This window comes from Puntigrus tetrazona, chromosome 15, assembly GCF_018831695.1.
Source record: "Puntigrus tetrazona isolate hp1 chromosome 15, ASM1883169v1, whole genome shotgun sequence".
NCBI classification, from domain to species: domain Eukaryota; kingdom Metazoa; phylum Chordata; class Actinopteri; order Cypriniformes; family Cyprinidae; genus Puntigrus; species Puntigrus tetrazona.
Window position 1 is genome coordinate 18,051,873 of NC_056713.1, and position 23,892 is coordinate 18,075,764.

Genomic DNA, 23,892 nt, shown 5'->3' on the forward strand with positions numbered 1-23,892 from the left:
CATCCTGCTATTCATTCATTTATTGCATTATTGTTCAATTATTACCTGTGAAGAGTTAAAGAGATTTTTCAAAAAACTACTGCCATATGCTACAAGACGCAAAAGTGACGAACATATCTTTAATAAACTTACCAGAAAACACATGATTACCAGTAGACACAGGCCAGTAAAAAACCTCCGTAAATATGATTTTTCTCTGTGAACTGTAAAAGCAGTAGGTTATGTTAGTCACTTCATTAAATCTACTATGGTTGTGAACAAATAAGCCTAGTGAAGACGAGAACTTCAGTAAAAATCAATGGCCAAAATTAAAAGATGTAATTATTTTCTGTTTCTTGGTTTATATTTATTTATTTATTGAAAACTATTAAAGCCGATTATGTGCTTTGTCTTTTTTTCTGTTGTCTCCATATAAACCATTAATACAAAAAGCTATCAGTTTATCGTTATTTTAGTTATAAAGCCTTTATGTCAATGACAAAATGGCTGAAAGTATTCAGAAATAACTTACAGTGTTGTTGCCGAGTTTCAAGCTCCATTTTATTTTTGAATGAACACATACTTTTGAAGACCCCTATCTGTAAAAGTAATATTCCAAAGACGCTTTCATTTCATGGTAAATATTTCTAACGTGAAGTCTGTGTGTCTCAGTCTGTTCGTGTTTACCACGAGCATTCATGAGGTAATATTTTACTATTCCTATATGTGAATTTTCCTTGGCTCAGGAAAATTAATTATTTACATGACTTTACTGAAAGAAAGAAAGAAACGGTTAAAGGATTGCAACATTGCTCATGAAATTCATGCAGTCTAGATGTATTAACAACATCGCCGCCGGCTGTTGAATAACATTTACAATATCCAATGCAAATATGCAACAATGTCCTTAACAACTAAAAATATGGATATTTATATCTCACAATAATCACTCAGTCGGGGTTTATAGAGATTATTAGATCAGCATATAACATACTAACACATCTCATCAGATGCGGTTACACAATTTTTATTTTGTATACCAACAAAGTTACTGTTTAGCTTTCTGTAACTCACGATAGATTATCTGAACAGACATACAGACCTTCCTAAAAACAAAAAAAAATTCAAGGACTGTAATATTTCTATAATTTTATATTACAATTATATAATATGTAATTCAAGGACTGACATATCGACTTACATCAGCATCTGAGTAAATACAAAATTAAAAGATTTTTTTGTATATAAATTATTATTATCTTTTCTTTCTTTTTATTTCGTGAAATTATTAAAGTTAAGGCAGCTCATTATTTGCTCTCTATGCCCTATTAACATTTTCTGGGACATTGTAATTTATTTGCATTACACAGACTATATACTAAGGCATGCCGCTCTGTCGCTTGAAACTGACAAATGGACAATATTTATTTTTAAAACAATTTATGAATAATATGGCTGGCCAAATGTATTAAAGTATATTTTTGTATTTTAATTATGTTATTAAATTAATGACAAGAAGTAGAAATAACTTACATTGTTGTTCTCGAACTTTAATCTCCATTTCATTTTTTTTAAGCATATGCATGAAGAAATGTATGTGTGAAAGTAATAATCCAGGGGATGTTTATAATTTCATTTAATGGTAAAAGCATCCAATGGGACGTTTGTCTGTGTTCATCAGGTTGTTCCTGCTCATATTCCGATTGTACTATTCCTATCCCACAATCTGAAGTCATTTAAAGACCGCAGCTGGAGCTAAAGGGTTTTTCTTGTATGTACTTTTTAAAAAGGTACCGCCCCAGTGACCTTTTGTACCTTTATTTCTGAGAGTGTATGAGAGATATATATGTTTTAATATATCATTTTATATCATTCTGTCCAATAAACCATTTAAAAATGAAAAGGTTTTCCCCTTAGCACATGCAGTTTAACAATATGAAGTTATGAAAGGGTAAAAACGTAATCATTCATGCGAACTGCGAATCATTTCAATTCATTCAGGAAAAATAAAAGAAAGTAAAATGTCAATCCAATTTTATTTGATTAGAGCCTGTCATTTGCCACACATCCAGAAACACCATCGAGTTTATATATATGAAATATATATTTTCATATATATATATATATATATATATATATATATATATATATATATATATATATATATATATATATATATATATATATGAAAACATTACCTTGGAGAGTTTAGTCAATCTGAATGTTGGAAAATTTATTATTTTTGTGAAACATATTTCTCTGCATCTCTGTACTACTATTCCTCTTTGTCAAACTATTGACCAACATACCAATGGATTCATTTCCACACTAAAAAACACTTTTTTATGGGTTATGGGTTATTAACTCATAGGTTATGCCTGTTGGTTCATTATGTTGGGTTATTTTCCACTGATGGGTAGTTTTTGTGTAACCCAGCTGTTGGATTAGTTGACCATTAAAATGATATACCCTTCCCCCTACCTCTTACAAAATAACCCATCTGATGGATTACAGTCGAAATACTTTCAGTAAAAAAAAATAGGGTTTGTATACGTTTTCTTCCATCTTCTAATTCTTTTATTGTGCTGTAAATTATTTTACTTTGACGCGACGCAACATACAGGCGAGATGTCAGTCAGTTATGATCATCAACGGTCGTTTCGCGCGACGAAAACGCCTTGAATTGCGTAACATAAACTGTCTTTATCCGTTATAATACTGCTTCTAAATTAATTCGGATGTTAAAATATGTTCTCAAAACTGTACTGTTTGTTTATGAAGAGTCACAGCATCGGCTTCTTTCGGCTACGGGTGAAACGCGAGGCCGCGGTCTGAAGTTCTCAGTTTCCCCGGGGAATAACAGCCCATTACCGGCTCAGATTTCAGCGACACGCCCGCACGGGAATCAACAGGTAACCTTTTGTTGCACTTTTAAATGCTTTTTAAATGACTTACGTGTATGTAAAGTTGAAAGCTGGTGTTTTCACTTGTTAATAAATGTTCGCGTTTTGATTATTACGGTTGTTTCTAGTAATTTTGTGTCTGCTTTTTAATGTATGTCCAATTTTTATTCATTTTAAGCCAGCGATAGTCATTTTCAATCAGTATTTGAGTTTGTCCGTTTGACCCAGCGTTGGTTTACCAAAATAACCCCAATTGGATTGTTTTACCCAGCAGAGTGCATAGAAATTAAACATTAAGCCCTTGTCCTTTGAGATATAACCACTTATATAAGTGATTTATTGTACATCATTATTTTAAATAAATGGATTTAAACGTCGTTTAATCACGCTATAGAGTAAAACGTCACCAGGTCGTTGGCGCCCTCTGCATATAATACAAAATGTTATAATACAAAATGTACTTACGTTTTTTACATTTCTATTATAGATATATTACTTTGTGTATTTTAAATTATTACTGCCTTATTAGTCATACTAAAGTTACTAAATTAGTATAATCAAATTACTTGATTACTAAAATAATCAATCAAATAGTTATAGACTTAGATTAGTTAAAATATTTAAAAAGAGACGCAGACCCATATTCACCATATACATGTAGTTAATAGATCCATTCAGATGTGAATTACACAGAATTACCGTACAGTCGTGTGATATGAAAGCATTAAAGGTTCTGTAGTGGTGATGGCTGAAAACAGTTATAAATATTGGAAAACGCTACTCAATTGAACTTGAAGCTAACACCTTACAAATAGATTTCTGTGGTGGCACACAGAATAGTGAAAACTTATTTTTCTTATTTAAACTTATTTGATACCTTAATTTACTTCTTGTTTTTTTTTTGGCTAGATGTTATTTTTCTGTGGTGTGACAATCTCAGAGCATTGACTTTACACAGACTTTAAACTCTGCATGCTTCTTTCTTTTTAGATGATTTTATTTAAATTAACTGAAATGAAATGTTAAGTCTTCTTACTTACAAATAATGCAAATCTTAAAAGGAAATTTACCCAATCATTTACTCAACATCATGGCGTTCCAAACCTGAATTTCTGCATGAATTTCTTTTGTGGAACATAATTTGAGAAATTCAAGAAATTTGTCTGAAATTATTTGGAAACATTTTACAAAATCTTTTATGTTCAACAGAAGGTCATTTGGAATGAAATAAGGGTGAGGAAATGATGAATTTTTTATTCATTAACTTATCAACTCTACTATTTTACATTTTACGATTGCAACTCATACCACCACCTGCAAACCACATATTCAGCACTGAGTGTATTTACTGAATTCAGTTGGAATCGTCATCTATGCACCCTTGAATAGTTAGTTCCTCTTATGCAAATAGTTGAATAGATGATAAAACGGGCAATAAAACTATTTTTGCATCTTCCATCTGCTTTTCCTTGACTACATTAAGAGCAGTTACCAGCACCGGCAGCGCTAGCAGTAATCGTGGTCTGGTATAATATTAACCCAGTGGTCCATATAGTCTTTCTGATCTATTTATTTGTCCACTTTTCCTGCTTTCAACTCATGAAATTCAAGAACTGACCCCCAACTGATACTTGTAGCAATATAATGACTGTTATTCATTTCCAGTGGTTTTGTAATGTGGCTGGTCAGTGTAGATCCAAGGTTGCAGCTCAACTGTGCATAAGCGTGGCTTTCCTGGAATTGTGTGACATAAACTCACAATTGAGTTATAAACGGGCTTCCATAGGTTGCAGATAAAAAACGAAACAAAAACAAACACACACGAAACAACACTTCATTTGTTATGCAGCTTAATTTGTTATTCTCAGCATCCACTGCTATTTATCATGGTTACAAAACAGTTAGTGACACCAACAAATATGATTCCACAATTACAGCATTGTCACTTTTTGAATTGTATGCTTGTATTTATGGTGTCAGTTTGTTCAGGTGTGCTTAGGTAATCAATCAATCAATCAATCACTTTTATTTATATAGCGTTTTTAACAATGCAGATTGTGACAAAGCACTGAACAGTACCAAATAGGAGAATACAGTGATAGTAATGTATAATGATAAGATTTTTTTTATTAAATGCAAAGACGGCCTGTGTAATCAAATCAACGCTAGTTGAAATTAAGTTTCCCTAACTAAGCAAACCAAAGGTGACAGCTGCAAGACACCAAAACATATCTGTGACAGAATGGAGAAAAATAAACCTGGGCTGAAACCAGGCTCGATCAATGGCTAGATCAATTTTAAACCCAGCTATATCAGATTGTGTAATGGACTTATATTGTGTGATTGTGTGTGTGTGTGTGTTTCCGGTGATTTGTGCAAGGGGCTCATCTAGGTGTTCTGGTCTCTGATGAAGGTCATCTCTTGATGCCGGTCCACCATCTGATCTGGATACAAACTGAGAAACAGAATAAGTAACAGACTAGTATTAGCGTAGAAGCCATTCTTTTTACAATGGCATAACAAGTGCATTGTGTGTTATAGGAGTGTTCCCGGTTTTCAGCTGACCTAATTAATGCAGCTTAACAATCCTTTAACAGATTTGAGTAATAGAAGTGAATTAGTGTGTTAGAGGTAAGCCAGGTTAAAGAGATGGGTCTTTAATTTAGATTTAAGCTGACAGAGTGTGTCTGCTTTCCGAACAGTGTTAGGAGATTGTTCCAGAGTTTGGGAGCTAAATAGGAAAAGGATCTGCCGCTCACAGTTGATTTCAATATTCTTCAAGCCTTCATTGTTAAAGACTGCTCATCATCATTCTTGTGTTTGCATATATGTACCAGCACAGTACCGTGACAAGCATATACTATATAATATATAACTAACTGATAAACACTTTGCTATCTCGTAGTTGATTCTGTGTGTTTGTCTTTCAGACATTCTGTTGTCTTTTGGATTGTAAAATCAATGACAGGTGCTACAGTCTGTTACAAGGTATAGATGTAAGTGGTTATCAATTTGTTAAGCATGTGCCATATATGTGGAATATTACTTGACAAATAATGAAAGGAAGAAGTGAATCATACAGTCTGTTGTAATTGTGAACTAATAATATAAATATATACACACACACACATATATATACACACACACACACACAAACACATATATATATATATATATATATACTAATAATAAAACCTTCAAGCAGCCTATAGTGACACCGTAGAGTAGTTTTCCCATTCTATCCACCTTTTTCCTAAAAATGTGCGGGCCATTTGTAAATTTTATGGGTCTAGCTTCTGCATCCGGATATTTTTAGCTGTACAAATTCTTTGACGTTCAGCTAAGTTCACATCAGTGTTGCCAAGTCAGCGGTTTTCCCATGGAATTAGGCTACTTTAATGTTTTTCATGTCCGTGGGTTGAAGCGACCCCAGTAACGTGATATTTAGCCCCTCAAATGTGACTTATCAGGGAAACCGCTCCGTATTTTAAAAATACCACAAGTTTTTGTTTTTAGTTTTCATAGTACTTATACGATTTTATAATTTTCATGACACAGGGCTGCTCTTGTTTTGATCTGTGTGTGATTCCACCCACTTACAGTTTGCCCAATAATATTTAGATAGCTTGGGTTGCCAGATTACAGAAAAAGACAGCAGATTCTCCCCAACCTAAATAAGCATATTTCCATCCATCTAAAAAGCTCTATGTACACAGGCATATTAAAACAACTAAATAAATTAACTCATTTGTTTAATGTGTTACGTTTGTAGACTTCTGTTTGTCAATTGTGCTAGTTTATCATTTGTGTCCTTGGTCTGACAACCCCTGTGGGTGTTGAGTGGGTTGAAGAAACAATATTTTGAATTTAGACCGCAGTATCAATTTCAACCACTAGGTGTCATTATTACATACTGCACCTTTAACCAGTAAGCAGAACTCAGACAACTGTCTCATAGTGCAGTCAGTACCCTTTTGCACTTTTACTTGCTGCGCCACTGATAGTGCAGACGGATGTGTGTGTGTGTGTGTATATATATATATATATATATATATATATATATATATATATATATATATATATACAGGAGTGCAGAATTATTAGGCAAATTAGTATTTTGACCACATCATCCTCTTTATGCATGTTGTCTTACTCCAAGCTGTATAGGCTCAAAAGCCTACTACCAATTAAGCATATTAGGTGATGTGCATCTCAGTAATGAGAAGGGGTGTGGTCTAATGACATCAACACCCTATATCAGGTGTGCATAATTATTAGGCAACTTCCTTTCCTTTGGCAAATGGGTCAAAAGAAGGACTTGACAGGCTCTGAAAAGTCAAAAATAGTGAGATATCTTGCAGAGGGATGCAGTACTCTTAAAATGGCCAAGCTTCTGAAGCGTGCTCATCGAACAATCAAGCGTTTCATTCAAAATAGTCAACAGGGTCGCAAGAAGCGTGTGGTAAAACCAAGGCGCAAAATAACTGCCCGTGAACTGAGAAAAGTCAAGCGTGCAGCTGCCAAGATGCCACTTGCCACCAGTTTTGCCATATTTCAGAGCTGCAATATCACTGGAGTGCCCAAAAGCACAAGGTGTGCAATGCTCAGAGACGTGGCCCAAGGTAAGAAAGGCTGAAAACGACCACCACTGAACAAGACACACAAGCTGAAACGTCAAGACTGGGCCAAGAAATATCTCAAGACTGATTTTTCTAAGGTTTTATGGACTGATGACATGAGAGTGAGTCTTGATGGGCCCGTGGCTGGATCGGAAAAGGGCACAGAGCTCCAGTCCGACTCAGACGCCAGCGCAGGTGGAGTACTGGTTTGGGCTGGTATCATCAAAGATGAGCTTGTGGGGCCTTTTCGGGTTGAGGATGGAGTCAAGCTCAACTCCCAGTCTTACTGCCACTTTCTGGAAGACACCTTCAAGCAGTGGTACAGGAAGTCTGCATTCTTCAAGATTTTCATGCAGGACAATGCTCCATCACATGCATCCAAGTACTCCACAGCATGGCTGGCAAGAAAGGGTCTAAAAGAAGAAAAACTAATGACTTGGCCTTCTTGTTCACCTTATCTGAACCCCATAGAGAACCTGTGGTCCATCATGAAATGTGAGATTTACAAGAAAGGAAAACAGTACACCTCTCTGAACTGTGTCTGGGAGGCTGTGGTTGCTGCTGCACGCAATGTTGATGGTGAACAGATCAAAACACTGACAGAATCCATGGATGGCAGGCTTTTGAGTGTCCTTGCAAAGAAAGGTGGCTATATTGGTCACTGATTTGTTTTGGTTTTATTTTTGAATGGCAGAAATGTATATTTGTGAATGTTGAGATGTTATATTGGTTTCACCGGTGAAAATAAAAAATTGAAATGGGTATATATTTGGTTTAAGTTGCCTAATAATTATGCACAGTAATAGCCACTTGCGCACACACAGATATCCTCCCAAAATAGCTAAAACTAAAAACTTCCAAAAATATTCAGCTTTGATAGAGTTTTTGGGGTTCACTGAGAACATGGTTGTTGTTCAATAATTAATCCTCAAAAATACTACTTGCCTAATAATTCTGCACTCCCTGTAATGTAATAATAGATGTAATTTTTTTTTTTTTTGTTTCAGTTCTGTTTTTCGTGGTGGACCGAGTTTATATAAATGGGTTCTAAATTTGTCTTTTGCCATCTCAACAACAACATCAACACACTCATGAGCACAAAAAGTGTAAAGAAATAATAGCATGTACTCATCTTAAAAGCATAATATTGTATTTATCATACAAGTCTTTTTAAATCCTTACACTTCATATATTACCAGTGTCAGTTTTTCACACTTCTAGTCTTAAACTCTAATTCTCTCATCAATTTGTCCTTGACCTCATCATCTACTTTAACCTCTTTATCTTTGGTTTAAGATAGGAAAGCCTTTGATAATGTCCCATAAGCTCTACAATTTCATCTGCCCTCATCTTCGGGTTCAGTCATTTCGCTACGGTCAGCATACTGACTAATGTATGTGTGACGTCCACAAAAGTATTACAATTGTGTGGTGTAATAAATGGCATTGAACTTTTATATATTATATAAATGTTTATATATATTTTTTTCAATACCTTGAAATGCAGTTTATTTCAGATGCTTATGTGTCGTTATCGTGAGCTTATTGTGATGCACGCTAGGGACAGCAGGGGCTAGTGATTCTCTGTCATCTTCATGGACTGAAAAATAACTGCAGAGAATTCTGAGCACTCGACACGCTGTTGCCCTGTCTCCTGATTATTTTCCTGTATTTCAGGTTGGTAATGTGCATACATCACAAAAATATGATAAAACAAAAGAGGGACATTAACTAACTATGCTGGCCAGGTAGTTGGTTATGTGAGGTAAAGTTTCGTCACTGTTTCAGCCGCGTTTCAATACTGTTTTTCACGACCAAATGTAATCTTGACCAAATGTGTGAGTCATTCTAAACATTCCTTTATTTGATATCTGGGTTAATATTTGTCTTAATGTTACATTTATTTATTTATTTTGTGGCCACGTGCAGTTTTCTCTTGTTCACGTGGGTGTATGCTTAGTATACAGGTGTTAGGGGCTAGTTAAGTTGCCTCGTGAATCCGCCATTTTAGGTGCAACACGTGTTAAAATGCTAACGTATAGGTCTAAAGTTATTTGAGATGTATTTTAAGTTATAACTATATGAAGAAGTAGAAACGAGTGTTGAAGAGTAATGCAGTTGAGTATTGAATGTTGTGTACTGATGATAAAAGCATGTTAATTTGCTTAAAATAACTTAAGCAAAATGGTAATATACCAGGTATGATATGTTTCATGTTAAACAAAGAATTGATGAAAGAGGTATGCTATATATTTTGTTACTGTGCATTTTGAGAATGAAAATAAGTATTTACATTAATGTTACAAGACATTGCATTAAATATAAAAACGTTCTAAAGAACGAAATATGTTATTGTGAACTGTGAAGTAAAACCTAAATGGAGAGAGTTCCGAGCACTCGACACGCTGTTGCCCTGTCTCCTGATTATTTTCCTGTATTTCAGGAAATTTATCTGCTGACATCGTTCTGCCGCTGCGGTACCCGTTACATATAAAACGAGACAACTTTTGCTCTTATCAGAAACTCCTGATATTTTTCATAGTAAGCTGAAATAACAATCCTATAATCGCAAATTTTCAATACCCCTTTGTGTTTTGTCTTGCCTCCCTAATGAATGAAACACCTCAGGATGTGTCTTGACCACGTGGGTCAGGACTTCCTCCAGGACATCAACCTGACTCAAAGTCAGAATAGCTTGCATCTGTCCGTGTCCGGAGGAGTATTTTGGTACTGCATCATAATAGACTACAAGACTCAACAACATATTAGCTATTAAGGAACACTTCACTTTTTTTGCAAATAGGCTCAGTCTCCAATTCCCCCAAAGTTAATAAGTTGATTTTTACTGTTTTGTAATCTTATCAGCCGTTCTCTGGGTCTGGTGATAGCACTTTTAGCATAGCTTAGCATAGATCATTGAATCCGATTAGAGCAGTAGCATTGTGTTCAAATATGACCAAAGAGCTTCAATAGGTTTTCATATTGAAAACTTGAGTCTTCTGTAGTTACATCGTACACTAAGACTGGCGGAAAATTAAAAGGAAAAAAGGAAAATTTTTCTAGGTCAATATGACTAGGAACTAAACTCTCATTCTGGCGTAATAACTGTGGAAAATAGTCCCTAGCTTGCAAGGCACGCTCCTGTTTTCATGCACTCAATGCAAATAATGCAAATATTTAATGCAAATAAATAATTTTCATGCAAATAATAATAATCCTAATATTATGGTAATGTAATATATAAATAAAAATAATATTTTAATTATGCAAACAAAATTTAATTCAGCTAAAAAGGAACGGTTAGAGTGTATTTGCTCTATGGAGAAGTTTAGAACTATTTGTTGGCTGAACCTATCTATATAAACAGCCACCAATGACTGACTGTGATAAGCAGCACTGGAAACACATGTCCATCTGTAGTGACATAGCAAGTATGCAAATATGGTGTGTACTGAAAAAGTGATCGACCCACGTTTGAATCTGCCTTTTGTCAAACTCCTGCTACTCCTTTTCCTATCACATACCAGATCAGAAATGTATTTTCATATAAAAAATTTAGTAAATATTTGAAGAGAAAATAAAAGGCTCACTTAATAAAAGTAATGTACTACAGTACCAAAGTATAAGTATCTAAAGAACATGCTGCTATTTTAGTGTAAACAGAATTTAGCATTATGTGCATTTAGTGCAACTAGAATATATGAATGAATGAAGCATTTATATAGCGCTTTATTGTGTATTGCCGTACACCCAAAGCACTTTACAGTCATGTGAGGGGAGTCTCTTAACCACCACCAGTGTGTAGAATCACCACAGGTCAATGCCAACAGTGCACTCACCATACACCAGCTACGGATGAAAAGGAGAGAGAGGGATAGAGCCAATCTAGTGATGGGGATTATTGGGATTCATAAGGGCCAGTGGAGGGAATATGACCAGGACACTGGGGTTATACCCCTAGTATGAACACAGAGAGTCATTAAAATCACTTTTCCAATTAGTGTAACTGCAAAAATATAATTGTTCAGATAAAGACAGCTCAGTGTTGATTCAGTTCAGTCAAATATGTCAAGTTTATAATTTTGGAAATGAGTTAAATTTGGCAATATTGCATTTTTTACTACCATGAGCCTTATTAAACAAGCCCTTGTAAAAACAATGGTGAGCACATTTGTGAGGTGACGGCTGAGCTGAATTAAATTTGTTTGTCACAATTAAACATACTACTCTGAAACATTTGTTGTATATCGTTTCAAACACTACTCTAAACATTAGTAGGCAGTATACACTGTACTGGTCAGTAAGCATATATGTCATTTCGAACACTGTCAGAGACTGCAGCAAAGCAAACAGGAAGAGCTTTACAGAGGACAGAAACAACGATAGCGCTTACTCCTCTCACAAATCAATCCTTTTGCCTCAGAAGGCTTGGAACATTAATCCTTTTCTGAATAAACAATGATGGTAGTTGTATCTGGCTATTATATCTAGTGATTTATTGACAAATGGTAAGGTAAGGGGTTGGGGTATGTGCTCAAATTTGTAAATAGCGTAATGTAAATTAAACTGTTGTGACTGTTTACAAAAAAAACAACATATGCAATAATGGCAATTTATAATCTAATCATGATAATAAAATTCCCAGTATCATGGCATACTGATGCCAAGGGTTTCTTATTCAAAGCAATGGAGACCTGCACATTGACAAAATTACACTAAAGGGGTACCCAAGGGTCCTGATCATCAGCAATAGGTGTAAAAAGGGAATGAGAATGTAGCAGGTAGTAAGGGCATTCCATGTGTGGCAAGGTGGAGGGCTAAGATTAGGGAGGAAGACTTATTTAGTTTTGTTTTGTTAGTTTAGCACGTTACTGGAAGCGACAGAATTGAAATATGCTGGGACATAATAGCCTTATGCAAAAGGACACAGGTTCGTTTGCCAAAGACAGGTTCCAGATGAAAATATAGACGGAATATACAACCAAAATAATTTATTCAAGTAACCCTGTCAATCAAAGTCACGTCACAAGAACTGGACCTATAGCAAATTCTATTCCACACTTAAAATCACAAGATGACTTGAATAACTTTATTTGGGTAAATAATAACTATAATAATAATAATAATTATCGGGGTGATTTTGTTAAAAAGATTTAATGTATGATTGTAATTTGTTAGTATGTAAGATGTTTTTAGGGCTTTTTTTAGGTGAGATCTTTTAAGTGATAACTATAAACCAGAAGCAAGTACTTCTTGCCTTGTGAATTTAGTATTTAACTGGGGCCGAATGTGGCATGATCCAGGAACGTCTTGATGTCATAGCAACAGTCAAATCAAATCAGCAGCCTTAATCCTCTTAAATAGGAGCCATGTCCCATGTCCCATCCATTGCTATTTTCTTAAACAAGTAAATTTATTAAGCCAGGAAAAAAGCATTTTTTTTTTAGAAAGATAAAATTTTCATAGTCAAATAGTAAAGACAATAATACATAATGATAGATCACCTGTACCTTTTCAAAGTTAAACCAAAACAAATATCAAAATTATTTGCATTTAAGGGAATAAACTTCAGGCACACCAACTTTACAGAAATATGAAAATATGTAATTCAGTACATTTGCTAATTACTAATTCAAGTAATCGGATAACTTGGGGATAGGGCTAAATTAATCAAAGGTCTTTTTGAGCCCTCAAATATTGCCACTTTAATTGATCTTTGTTTGAAGCAGTTAAGACTTGACACTGAGCAGAATCAAAAAAAAAAGGTGCATTGAGGCCACCTTCTGAGCTGGGGTGTGAATCATTGATGGTATAGGATGAAAAGACTAAGCTGAATAGAATAATAATAATAATAATAATAATAATAATAATAAATAAGCCTTAAGGAGTGGGCATGGGCATCTTATGCGCTAGACATGCTAGACAGGGTGTTTCTGTGTCTAGCGTAAAGGACGCCACATCCTCCTTGAGGCTGATGATTGTATATCCATTTCCTTGTAACTAGTTCCTTTATTTTTCTAATTTATCTGTGTCAAAACATTTTGGACTGTTTCATTGTTTTCTTGATCCTCCATTGTTTTGCTTCCCAGAGGGGAAACAGTTAGGGGGCGTGCATGTCTAAAAGTGATGTGAAAAGCTGCCCCCAGTGCTACTGAATAGAGTATGTTTGGCTCAGTGCATGAGAAAAAATACAAATAATTAGAAACTGCCTTTATAGAAATGTACTGGAATTGTTACTATTGTTCTTTATACTAGCTGTGTTATGGAGGCAAAATTTCCAAATTAACCAGCAGAATATTTCATTTAACTTTAAAATAAGTGTTTCTCTAGGTGGGGCTGCCTAAGGAAATGCACTGTTGATATTACAGTGTGATATTACAGGAGGACAAAATGGTCAGCTTTATTCGCATGACAGTCAAGACTTTATCCCCCAATTTTAAAACATTACTTTTAAACACTATCATATGGGAAAAGTAGAGTAGTTTTAAACACATTACCCGATTTTCACTTTTAGTAAAAATGAATCATTTTAATTCATTAAAGTAATCATATGTTGCGAGGAGTGATCTTTACAAAAATAGCATCATATGAGGCATTTAAGGACAGATAAACGAGAGTAAAATGTCAATCTCATTTTTGATGATGACAGGGCCTGGATGGATGTTTTCATTGCTGTAGTGACACGCCGTCATTTGCCACACATCCAGAATATAAACCCCAACGTCCTGAAAAGCCCATCGCAGAATTCTGTCCAACTGTAGAGAATACCAGTCACTGCCAAAAATATCCTAATATTAAACACAGAGAAAGCCAACATCAACCCTAAACCTTCTTGTATGTGAACACATGATATTGTATATGCTTACCTTATAGCCAGTGTTGACAGTCTTGATTATGACGGTAGTGTCAGGAGACCGCTGTAACAACGCTAGAACAGCTTCACGGATCCTCAACACTCTATGCCTAAAGAAATCCAGAGGGTAAGTGGTGAAATGGGGCCCCAGATTGAACATAATGACAGTGTGGGGTCCTCCAGCCAGATCATCGATCTCATTACTGATATAGTGCAGATCAGCAAGTGCTGTTTTTAGAGTACGAAGGGGAACACCGTGAGCCCTCCAGTGTAGGTCAATGTTGTTCTCCACATCCACTGCTAAAAGCGGCCCTGACTTATACTGGACATGCAGGTTCATCTGCTTCAGGGCTAAAAAACAAAAACTGAGTGACCGCAACAAACATGATCCCAAAATTGCATTGGATATATAATATAAAATTAATCTCACTTGGTACTGTTTTCACAAGGAACTCAAACCACTGTCTCATAGTGGAGTCTCCCATCATGTAGATGTGTTTGTTTTTCAGGCACTCTGTTGTCGTCTGAGGTGTAAAATGTTGAGTGCTACAGACAAAAGACGTCCACACATCATTCAGGTAAAATCCGGCTGGAACTGGAGTGTGTATACCAGGATGACATTTTTCTGTTACATCTGGAAGTTAAATAAATAAAGCCTGTAACGTCTGTAATGTAAAAAATCTATGAGTTTGCCAATATTTGCCTAAACTATAGTTATTGGAAACAAATTATTATTTTTGGCAGCATATTTCCCAGAATATCTGTATTGTACTATTTATCTGGCTTAAACTATTGTGCAACATACCAATAGTTTCATTTCCATGAATTGTGATGATGCTGTTATCTCCATTGACACCTTTGTTAGTTTGTGTCCTGCCAAAGAGAACATGTTTGTCTGTCATATTCCCTTCCATCAATGCATTAAATAAATTAATAAATAAAATAAGTAAAGTAATCAAGAATCCTTTATTCTCACATTAGCATCTTCTCTTGATTAGTCAGACGGTTTCTATAACCGCCCATGGAGTGGTACACAAGGGCACTACATGGCAGAGATTTGGGTCTCTGGCAGCGCCATGTTTCTCCGGTGCGGGGATCGTTGTATTCACAGCAACAGTCTTTGGTTCCCATGCTCTCTAGTCCATTCTTGTCCCACTTCACATTACAGTTCACCATTTCACTCAACCTGGACTTATCTGGTCCTGGTCCCTCATAATATCCATTAAAGTACACTCTGTCAGAGTCAGTATCTCTGTGACGCTTTAGGACCTGCACAGCTTCACTGGAGTGAATTAGACGCACAGCTACCTGAGCCTCACCGACCCACGGCAGGAGAAAACGAACAGAGTAGGAACCGTTGAGTAGATCCACCACCTCCCCAAAAACACTGGCCTGTAACAGAAAAACAGTGAGAGAACTTTTTCTCTCTGACCCAGGTACATATGTTGATGTACAACAGGTTAGTATTTCTATTAAAATATTGTGTATCACAATCACTGACCTTTTGATCAGACGAGAACAGCTTGGCTTGAAAAAAGTCACCTCCATAACTCTTAGATTTATTACCAAAGTCCTTTGCTTGCACTGTAACAATAAGCTCCTCACCAATTTGGTAGCTCTCTTTCAGGTTCTCTATGATGAATGTGGTGTGAGCTGGACTAGTACTCATGGACACATCTGTGATTGGTCTGTCAGGCTCTGCCCAGTAAACAGCCTGTTGTAACCCATTTAAACCTATTCCTAATTCAGAGTAAAAAGAGTTTATTAGTGACTGAGACTGAGACCTATTAGTTACAGAAACTTGTAAGAGAACCTGAGTTTGAAGATTTGTGGCCTTCTGCACTGTGCTGAGACAGAAATCTGGGTGAAGGGCGTTTCTTTCTTTCATTTCCCATATAAAAACATATAGCCTACGAATACACAATAGTCAGCATATTTGATTTAATTTTACTCATTTTACTGTTACTAAACATCCAGTCATCATTTCATTCTAGATCAAATTTAGGGCATGTTGGCATTTTGTTTCGTAATGTGACATATTTCAGTGAGAAACAGAATATTGAATGAGGAATTTTGTTCTACTTTGAATTGATTGGATGTAGTAAAGTAGGTGTTTCATTTGGAAAGAACTTATGTTAGTTTATGCCCAAACCTGCAAACGGATGTCTCAGAGGATATGAGCATTTTCTAATTACATTTTCCTGTAATTAAAGATTACAAAAGCAAACCAAGTTCTTTCTGGATTTTTTTTGCACAAATGAATTGTTCACCACGGAAATAGTAAGCTAAGAAAATAAATATATTCAATTTTGATTTCATGGGGACTTTAATGTTTATTTTGTATTAATATGGCTGTCAAATTAATGCATTTATTGAGTGATTTTTTCACTGATACCCATGAGTGAACTAAGCGGCTGCTTAGGGCCCCCAAGAGTACCCTACATAAAATGACATTTTATTTTATTTAATTAGTGATATATAATGCGGCTAAATATACTTCATTTTTATATAGTCTAAGTAGGTTATATTGTGCCTTACAGCATTTAGCAAGCAAATTAATGCAAAAGTATTCTGAAATAACTTTGTAAATTAATAAAACATGTAATTGTTAAGTCCATTTTTTGCTTTTTGTATGTGGAGCAGTACGTGGAGTCTTCGTACATCTGTTGTTATCAGCTTTGTTTCTGTGTATTTATTCTCTCTGACACTCTTTCCCCTTTTTTTTTATTATTTCCTGTCTTTTTTTTAGCACCCATTCTCCAGGGTATATCGAGGTGTGAGAAGCAAGAAGGGCCGTAACTTGACGACATGAAAGCTCTTAAGGAGCACTTTCTATCGTCAAAAGTACTGTCATACATTCATCCATTTGTATTATAAGACAAGCAAACAAAGTTTTTTTCTGGATTTGCACAAATGAATTGTTCACCACGAAAATAGCTAGCTAAGAAAATAAATATATTCAATTTTGATTTCATGGGGACTTTAATGTTTATTTTGTAGTAATATGGCTGTCAAATTTAATGCTGTCACGAGTGTGGTTTGCGAGAGAGAGCACTCAACGAGGAAAAATAAACTTAATTTTAATCTTCTAGGAACGAAATAAACACTACAGTTACAGGCTGACAGACAGGACAACAAAAAGGAGTCCACATGTGTGACAAATGCGTTCATTGAGTGATTTTTTTTTTTTACTGATACCCATGAGCGAACTAAGCGGCTCCTTAGGGCCCTCAAGAGTGGCCTACATAAAGTGACATTTTGTTTTATTTCATTTATTTAATTTGTAATATATAATACCTATGGGCAATGGTAATTATACAAATATTAAAAAAATTTGCACATATTAAAGGGTTAAATTCACCATGTTTTGGGGGTGGAGGAGGGATAAATTCGACATGGGGGGTTTGTGTCAGCCAGGGGTGCGTTTCTTAAAACCATCGTTAGCTAACTATGATCAATCTTGTTATTTCTATTGAACTCTATTGGTAGCGACGGAACTTGCGCCCATAGTTGCTGTTGGGAAACGTACCCCTGATCAGATCAGAGCACAGTTAATTAGCACAACCTACTTAGGGTATACTTTTGTTTTAGCGAAGAACATCAAACATCAGCAAATGGACATTTTAAAATAATGTATCATTTTACTTAAAAGTAACTTTCTAGTAACTGGGTCTATAATTCTGTAATAAAAATAAGCTTCTGTTTCATAAACTGATAACAGCTTAACAATATTTACCTCAGCCTACCTTTTGTTTGCTATTATATTCCATTATAATCGTCATCGTGCATCAATCTGTTTCTAGCTAGAAATAGATCGAGATACGTTGTTTTGCAGATGCTCTCTGCTGTTTAATATTTAGCACAAAAACATAAATCTCGTAACAAAATTACAATTTTGAATAATATTTATGTTCTGTAAATGCATTGTCTGCTGGTTTATTTGGCTACTTTTCAGTACACCAACATCTTAACCCGGATTTTGTCTAAACTAAGGTTTTTAAGCAGTCATTACTTATTCTTTATTGTTTTGTTTTGTTTTAGTTGTCACTGCTAAAAATTAGTAGTTGTTTGCACTATTCAGACGACTAATTGCCTGCACTGATCAAGTTAAGTAGACATCACTCTGTATTTTACGTTTTTGAAGAGTGATGGGAGGGGCTTTTTGAAGCAGAGATCAGCGGCTTCCTGAAAAAGCAACAATCCAAGTCATCTCTGTAATTGAGCTGGTTCCTGTTTTAGCATCTGTAGAAAGCTTAGATGACAGCCACAGTACGGCAGATACCGAAATCCTTTCACAATCGTCTCAGGAGCGACGAACACAGTGGCCAGAGCAATTTGAAGTCCCAAATTTCTCTTTTGATGTCGGGTATAGACTCAGACAAGCAAATCTGTATCTTAGGGATGGAACACTCCTTAAAGTAACAAAAGATCTTAAAAACGAGGTCCTTGAGATATTGGGAGAGAGTATTGCTTCACAGCATATCCAAACAATGCTCAGTTTGAAAAAGCTGCAGCAGCACTGATAAACAAGCATCCTTGTCTCCAAGAGAAAGGCTCAACCAGTAGCTGCAGTGGTCGGAAGAACAGTTTAAAATATAACATGGCTAATTACAGGTCAAAGCTCAGACAGTCGGGGTGTTGCAGTGATGTTGCAGTAAATTCTGGTAAGTGTGGAGGGCATTCAAGTCCAGGAGAATCAGCTAACAAAAATATTAATGCAAAAAAAGGCGAGCTCAACTTCTTACCCAACTTTCCAGATGGATTCGATTTGAACAGGCCTTGAGGATGCCCGCAAGATCTTGGTCGATGAAATGCAGAAACGAACACCAAATGGACAACTTGTGAAAGAGAAAATGGAACTTACATTTGCACTAAGAAGAAGAGAAGTGATGGAGACCGAGCCTGCCATAAGTCAGATGGTGGAGCGCTGGCCTTCCCTTTTTACGGAGGATCAGGTGTGTTCAAGAGTCTTATAACTCATCAAGGTTTCTGTTATTATTTGATTCAGTGTCATTTACAGTCTCATCCTGATGACTTTCTTCAGATTAACACAATTTTTGGTCCATATAATGCAAATTAACAAGACACCTATTTTATATGGATTTTGTATGAATAACAATTGTTCGATTTCATTATTTTATCTACATCTTGGACGGCATACGGGTGTGTAAATGTAATGCTCTCTATTCTGTACTCTTATTTTGCAGGTGTTCATGGAGTTTAACAGGATTGTGGGAAAGAACCTCAAGCATGAATTCTATGAAAGCATTGATCAACACAGTCTTCATCTAATTGAGATCTTTCGATCTAAGAGAGGGAATGTCGGACAGCTGTTGACACAGCTTTTAAAACAATCCAAGGTTGGTCCATTGTACACTTGTATTATATAAAAAAAAACAATCCTCCTTGTTGAGCATGAAGGTGCTGTGACTCCATCTTCTCTGCATCTCAGTCCAGCCTCATTCAAGATTGTCATTGAGGGAGAAGTTGTGATGGAAAGCATTAAAGACTTGTCAAAAGCAATGTGTATTCTTTTTGGACTTACATATGCACTGCATCTTAACTACCCCAAATCGATGAAGAACACATTCCAATTCATCCAACAAGTACTTCTCACGTTCGGGCACACTGACTTAAAGCCCAAGTTACAAGCATTAAAAAAAATAGCTTGCAATTTAATCTTGACAGGAATGGCCGTTGTTCTTGTATTGTTCTTGAGTTGCACAATTAATCTCTGAAGAGATTATCTTGTTCAAAATGTCATGTCATTGCAGTAAGTGATGTAAAGTTTAACAGTGTTTTGTGTTTAAAATTCAAAGTGGTTATCCTTAAGCTTTAGAGACTTGATTAAAACTCGAGTTTTAATGCTTATCCAGTCTAGTCATTCAGAAGGATATGGCATATTGTTGAATACTATGTGTTCCTGTTACTGTAAGCCATTTGCACAGGTGTTAACAAACAACATCGTGTTACCTGTTTTTATGAGCAATAAAAACATTGAAATGCTGTTATTATTTCTTAAATTAACTAGTACAATTTCTTAATTATAAGGCTTTATGTAAATATAAAATGTGTCAATACCTGAAATTAATGTAATAATTTTTTTTTAAATAAAATGTACCTACAAAAAAAGTAATATGAACTAATGATTTTTAGTAAAGACTACTAATGCGAACCTGGTTTCTCTACTGCACCCACTAACATTTGGTTTATACAGCTTAACCTGTTTAGTTTTAGCCAGTGTAAAATCTAATCTTGTTTAATGCAACGGGTTTCCTCGCAAATTTCTAGCAAAGTCAACTAATTTGGGGATACTTGACATGCATTAAGTGGTTGCACCTCATGTACTAGCTGCTGTTGGCGTTCTTAATGTTAGTCGCTGCTCTTGGCTGAATTCCTGTTGTAGATTCATCAAGAATGAGTCCGTTTCGTTTATAAAGTGAAAATTATGCAATGCTATTTTACATATGATTATTCTGTTACCTAAACTTGAAAAAGCTTAAATCATTGTTTAGTTTGTGTCTATTTTCTGTTTATAATTGCACTTATGTACTATTTGTACAAACGGGTCCCACAGAAGCAACTTGCACTGGGGGCCCCACAAACCTCAGCTACGGCCCTGCTCATTTATCAAGCCCCGCTTAATATAGAACTATGAGAGAGGGCTGGTAATAAGTCACTTTGAGCATAAACAGGAACCTAAATTTTGTCTCAGACAAAGAAATAATAATTTGGCCTCATGATGTGTACGCTGGAAAAATGCATAATCGTAGGACCAAAATGCCGGTAAATTTGATTTAGAAAACTAATAGCAGCCATAAAAAGATCTTTTAAAGAACTCACCAGAAAACACACCAGTAGACAGAGCCCAGAAAAAAGTTTCCATAAACAGGATCTTTCTCTATGGACTGTAAAAGCAATTAAAACAAAGACTAAGCATTTGTACAAACTATTTACAAGATTATTTTACGGATGTTAAATGTTAAAAAATATATTGGGTTTACATGATTTCAGTCAGTAAACCTTTGGTGTCAGGTGAAGTTACTATTTATTTATTTTTATACTATGAGTATTATTTATTTTTATACTATGAGTGTTATTTGCTTTTATCCTGTATAATATAGTGAGAATTCAACTGCAATTCTGTGTTCAGTATTATTTGTATTATCACCTACTTAACAGAGGAAAAAGGCTGGTTTGTCATTTGACTTTTTATTCAGTAATTGTCTGCTATATTAGGGTCAAAGTGAGACAACCATAAATTAGTATTTTACAATAATGACACTTATATATTAATGAGGAGGATATTAAATCATATTGTGTAAAAGTTTAGCCAGATTATAGTAAGCCTCTAACAACTGAAGGAACAAACTAAAAGTTTTCTGTTATAGGATGTTGACTGATGCGTCAAATGTTATGCAGCTAAATAAACTTCATTTTTATATAGCCTAAGCAGGTTATATTGTGCCTTACAGTGTTTAGCAAGCAAATTACATGCAATAAAAAGTATTCTGAAATAACTTACTGTGTTGGGGCATGTTTATTAAAACATGTAATTAAGTCCATTTTAGCTTTTTGTATATGTAGCAGCATGTCTCCGTACATCTGTTTTTATCAGCTTTGTTTCTGTCTATTTATTCTCTCTCTCTCTGACACTCCTTCCTCCTTTTTTCCGTTAACTCTTTTTTTTTTTTTTTTTAGCTGTCCCAGTCATTTTCAGAACAGGAAGGGCGTGACTTGACATGAAAGCTCTGAAGGCGCTCTTTCTACCGTCAAAAATAGTCTTACAGTCATACGCATTTGTATCATAAGGAAATGAAATGAGCACACAAAGTTATTTTTGTTTGCTATGACACTCGTGTAAAGTTAGTTAGAAGCTATTTAAGTCTTTGTGGTTTTCTCCCCTCGGTATGTACTGCTAATTCAAGCAACTGAAGTAATGGCTAACAGTACAACCTTTTCCGTGAAGCGTCAGCTCTTCTAATGTATAAATAACTAATCATTTTATTGGAGAGGAGTTTTTGGTTTCGTAAGTAAAAAAAAAAAAAAAAAAAATTTAAAAATTTAAAAAAACTGTGTTTTAAAGCATCTACTGCAGATTTACCAGTAAAATCATTACAAGAATATACACTATTGATGGTAAATCTTTTATTTATCTATTAGCGAGATTATATTGACTGGGCTGTTTTAAATCATATGTAAGGAAGTGTCTTGAATCTTGTCATTGACAACAGTCCCACCTGTCGGCCGAAACTGGTACAGCTGTCTATTCATATACCAGACCCATGAAAAGAGCGCAGCTGAGTTAGTGAAAAGACATTCATGGTTCAGTAGAAATAGAGATCTGTCACAATTCTGTCTTCATTATGTGTAGAAAAAGTGCGTCTTTATTCAACATGCCATAAAACCAGCCAATCAGAGACTAAGCTGCTAAATTCTGATTGGCTGCTTGAATTTTCTGCATTAATCCCCGTGCAGCTTTGACCAACTATTGCTTTATTTTGGCAGATGATGAAGCTGATTAGTTTTTTGTCACATTTAACTCTTATATTAACATTTATACTAACATTTGAAGTATTTAACATGACAGGTTTTCTGGTGTGCAAAACAGTCCTTAACTTAGTTAAAGGAATTCCTTCAATTATTAACGTTACTGTGGCAGCCGACATCATCACAGCTTAACCCTCTGTAAATATTTAGACTTCACGTTAGTTAGACTGAATTAAAACTTTTTCATGGATTAACATGGGTTTCTATGTAGAAACAACTTCAACCACCGTGCAAAAGTAATAAAAAAGACCATGCAAACGGATGTCATCAGAGAAGACCCTTTGTTTCAGAGGATATGAGCATTTTCTGGTTTGGATTCAAGATTAGAAAAAGCAAACCAAGTTCTTTCTGGATTTTTTTTGCACAAATGAATTGTTCACCATGGAAATAGTAAGCTAAGAAAATAAATATATTCAATTTTGATTTCATGGGGACTTTAATGTTTATTTTGTAGTAATATGGCTTTCAAATTTAATGCATTTATTGAGTGATTTTTTTACTGATACCCATGAGTGAACTAAGCGGCTGCTTAGGGCCCCCAAGAGTACCCTACATAAAATGACATTTTATTTTATTTATTTAATTAGTGATATATAATGTTGCTAAATAAACTTCATTTTTATATAGTCTAAGTTGGTTATATTGTGCCTTACAGCATTTAGCAAGCAAATTAAATGCAAAAGTATTCTGAAATAACTTACAGTGTTGGGGCATGTCCACTTTTAGCTTTTTGTATATGTAGCAGCATGTCTCCGTACATCTGTTTTTATCAGCTTTGTTTCTGTGTATTTATTCTCTCTCTCTCTCTGACACGCCTTCCTTTTTCCTGTTAACTCTTTTTTTTTTAGCTGTCCCACCATTTTCAGTAGCAAGAAGCGGCGTAACTTGACAAAATGAAAGCTCTTAAGGAGCTCTTTCTACTGTCATACATTCATCCATGAGTGTACACATTTGTATTATAAGAAAATGAAATGAGCACACAAAGTGAG

The 23,892-nt window shown here is 35.2% G+C and overlaps 1 protein-coding gene and 1 long non-coding RNA gene across 12 annotated transcripts; one reads left to right on the forward strand and one right to left on the reverse strand.

The window, feature by feature from the left end:
* Positions 1-2,395: 2,395 nt before the first annotated feature.
* On the forward strand, positions 2,396-20,360 carry LOC122358481. 2 transcript variants are annotated; one of them, XR_006252610.1, is made up of 6 exons: positions 2,396-2,522; positions 2,761-2,891; positions 14,863-14,931; positions 15,620-15,789; positions 17,103-19,308; positions 19,561-20,360. It is a non-coding gene; the product is annotated as an uncharacterized LOC122358481 (long non-coding RNA). The 2 variants fall into 2 exon arrangements; XR_006252611.1 differs by lacking the exons at positions 2,396-2,522; positions 2,761-2,891 and adding an exon at positions 9,080-9,177.
* On the reverse strand, positions 14,002-23,681 carry LOC122358476 (NXPE family member 3-like). Of its 10 annotated transcripts, none has more exons than XR_006252609.1 (10): positions 21,879-21,974; positions 21,197-21,261; positions 16,167-16,263; positions 15,855-16,093; positions 15,330-15,745; positions 15,159-15,226; positions 14,784-14,987; positions 14,558-14,704; positions 14,367-14,463; positions 14,117-14,255 (listed from the first exon to the last, which is right to left on the reverse strand). XR_006252609.1 is itself a non-coding variant. In XM_043258288.1 (9 exons), the coding sequence occupies exons 1-9, from the start codon at positions 21,889-21,891 to the stop codon at positions 14,097-14,099; spliced, it is 1,599 nt and encodes a 532-aa protein (XP_043114223.1). In that variant the 5' UTR covers positions 21,892-21,974; the 3' UTR covers positions 14,002-14,096. The 10 variants fall into 10 exon arrangements, 7 of the variants coding, with proteins under 7 accessions (XP_043114223.1, XP_043114221.1, XP_043114222.1 ...); XR_006252608.1 differs by having other exon boundaries at positions 14,135-14,274; XR_006252607.1 differs by having other exon boundaries at positions 14,151-14,288.
* Positions 23,682-23,892: the final 211 nt, after the last annotated feature.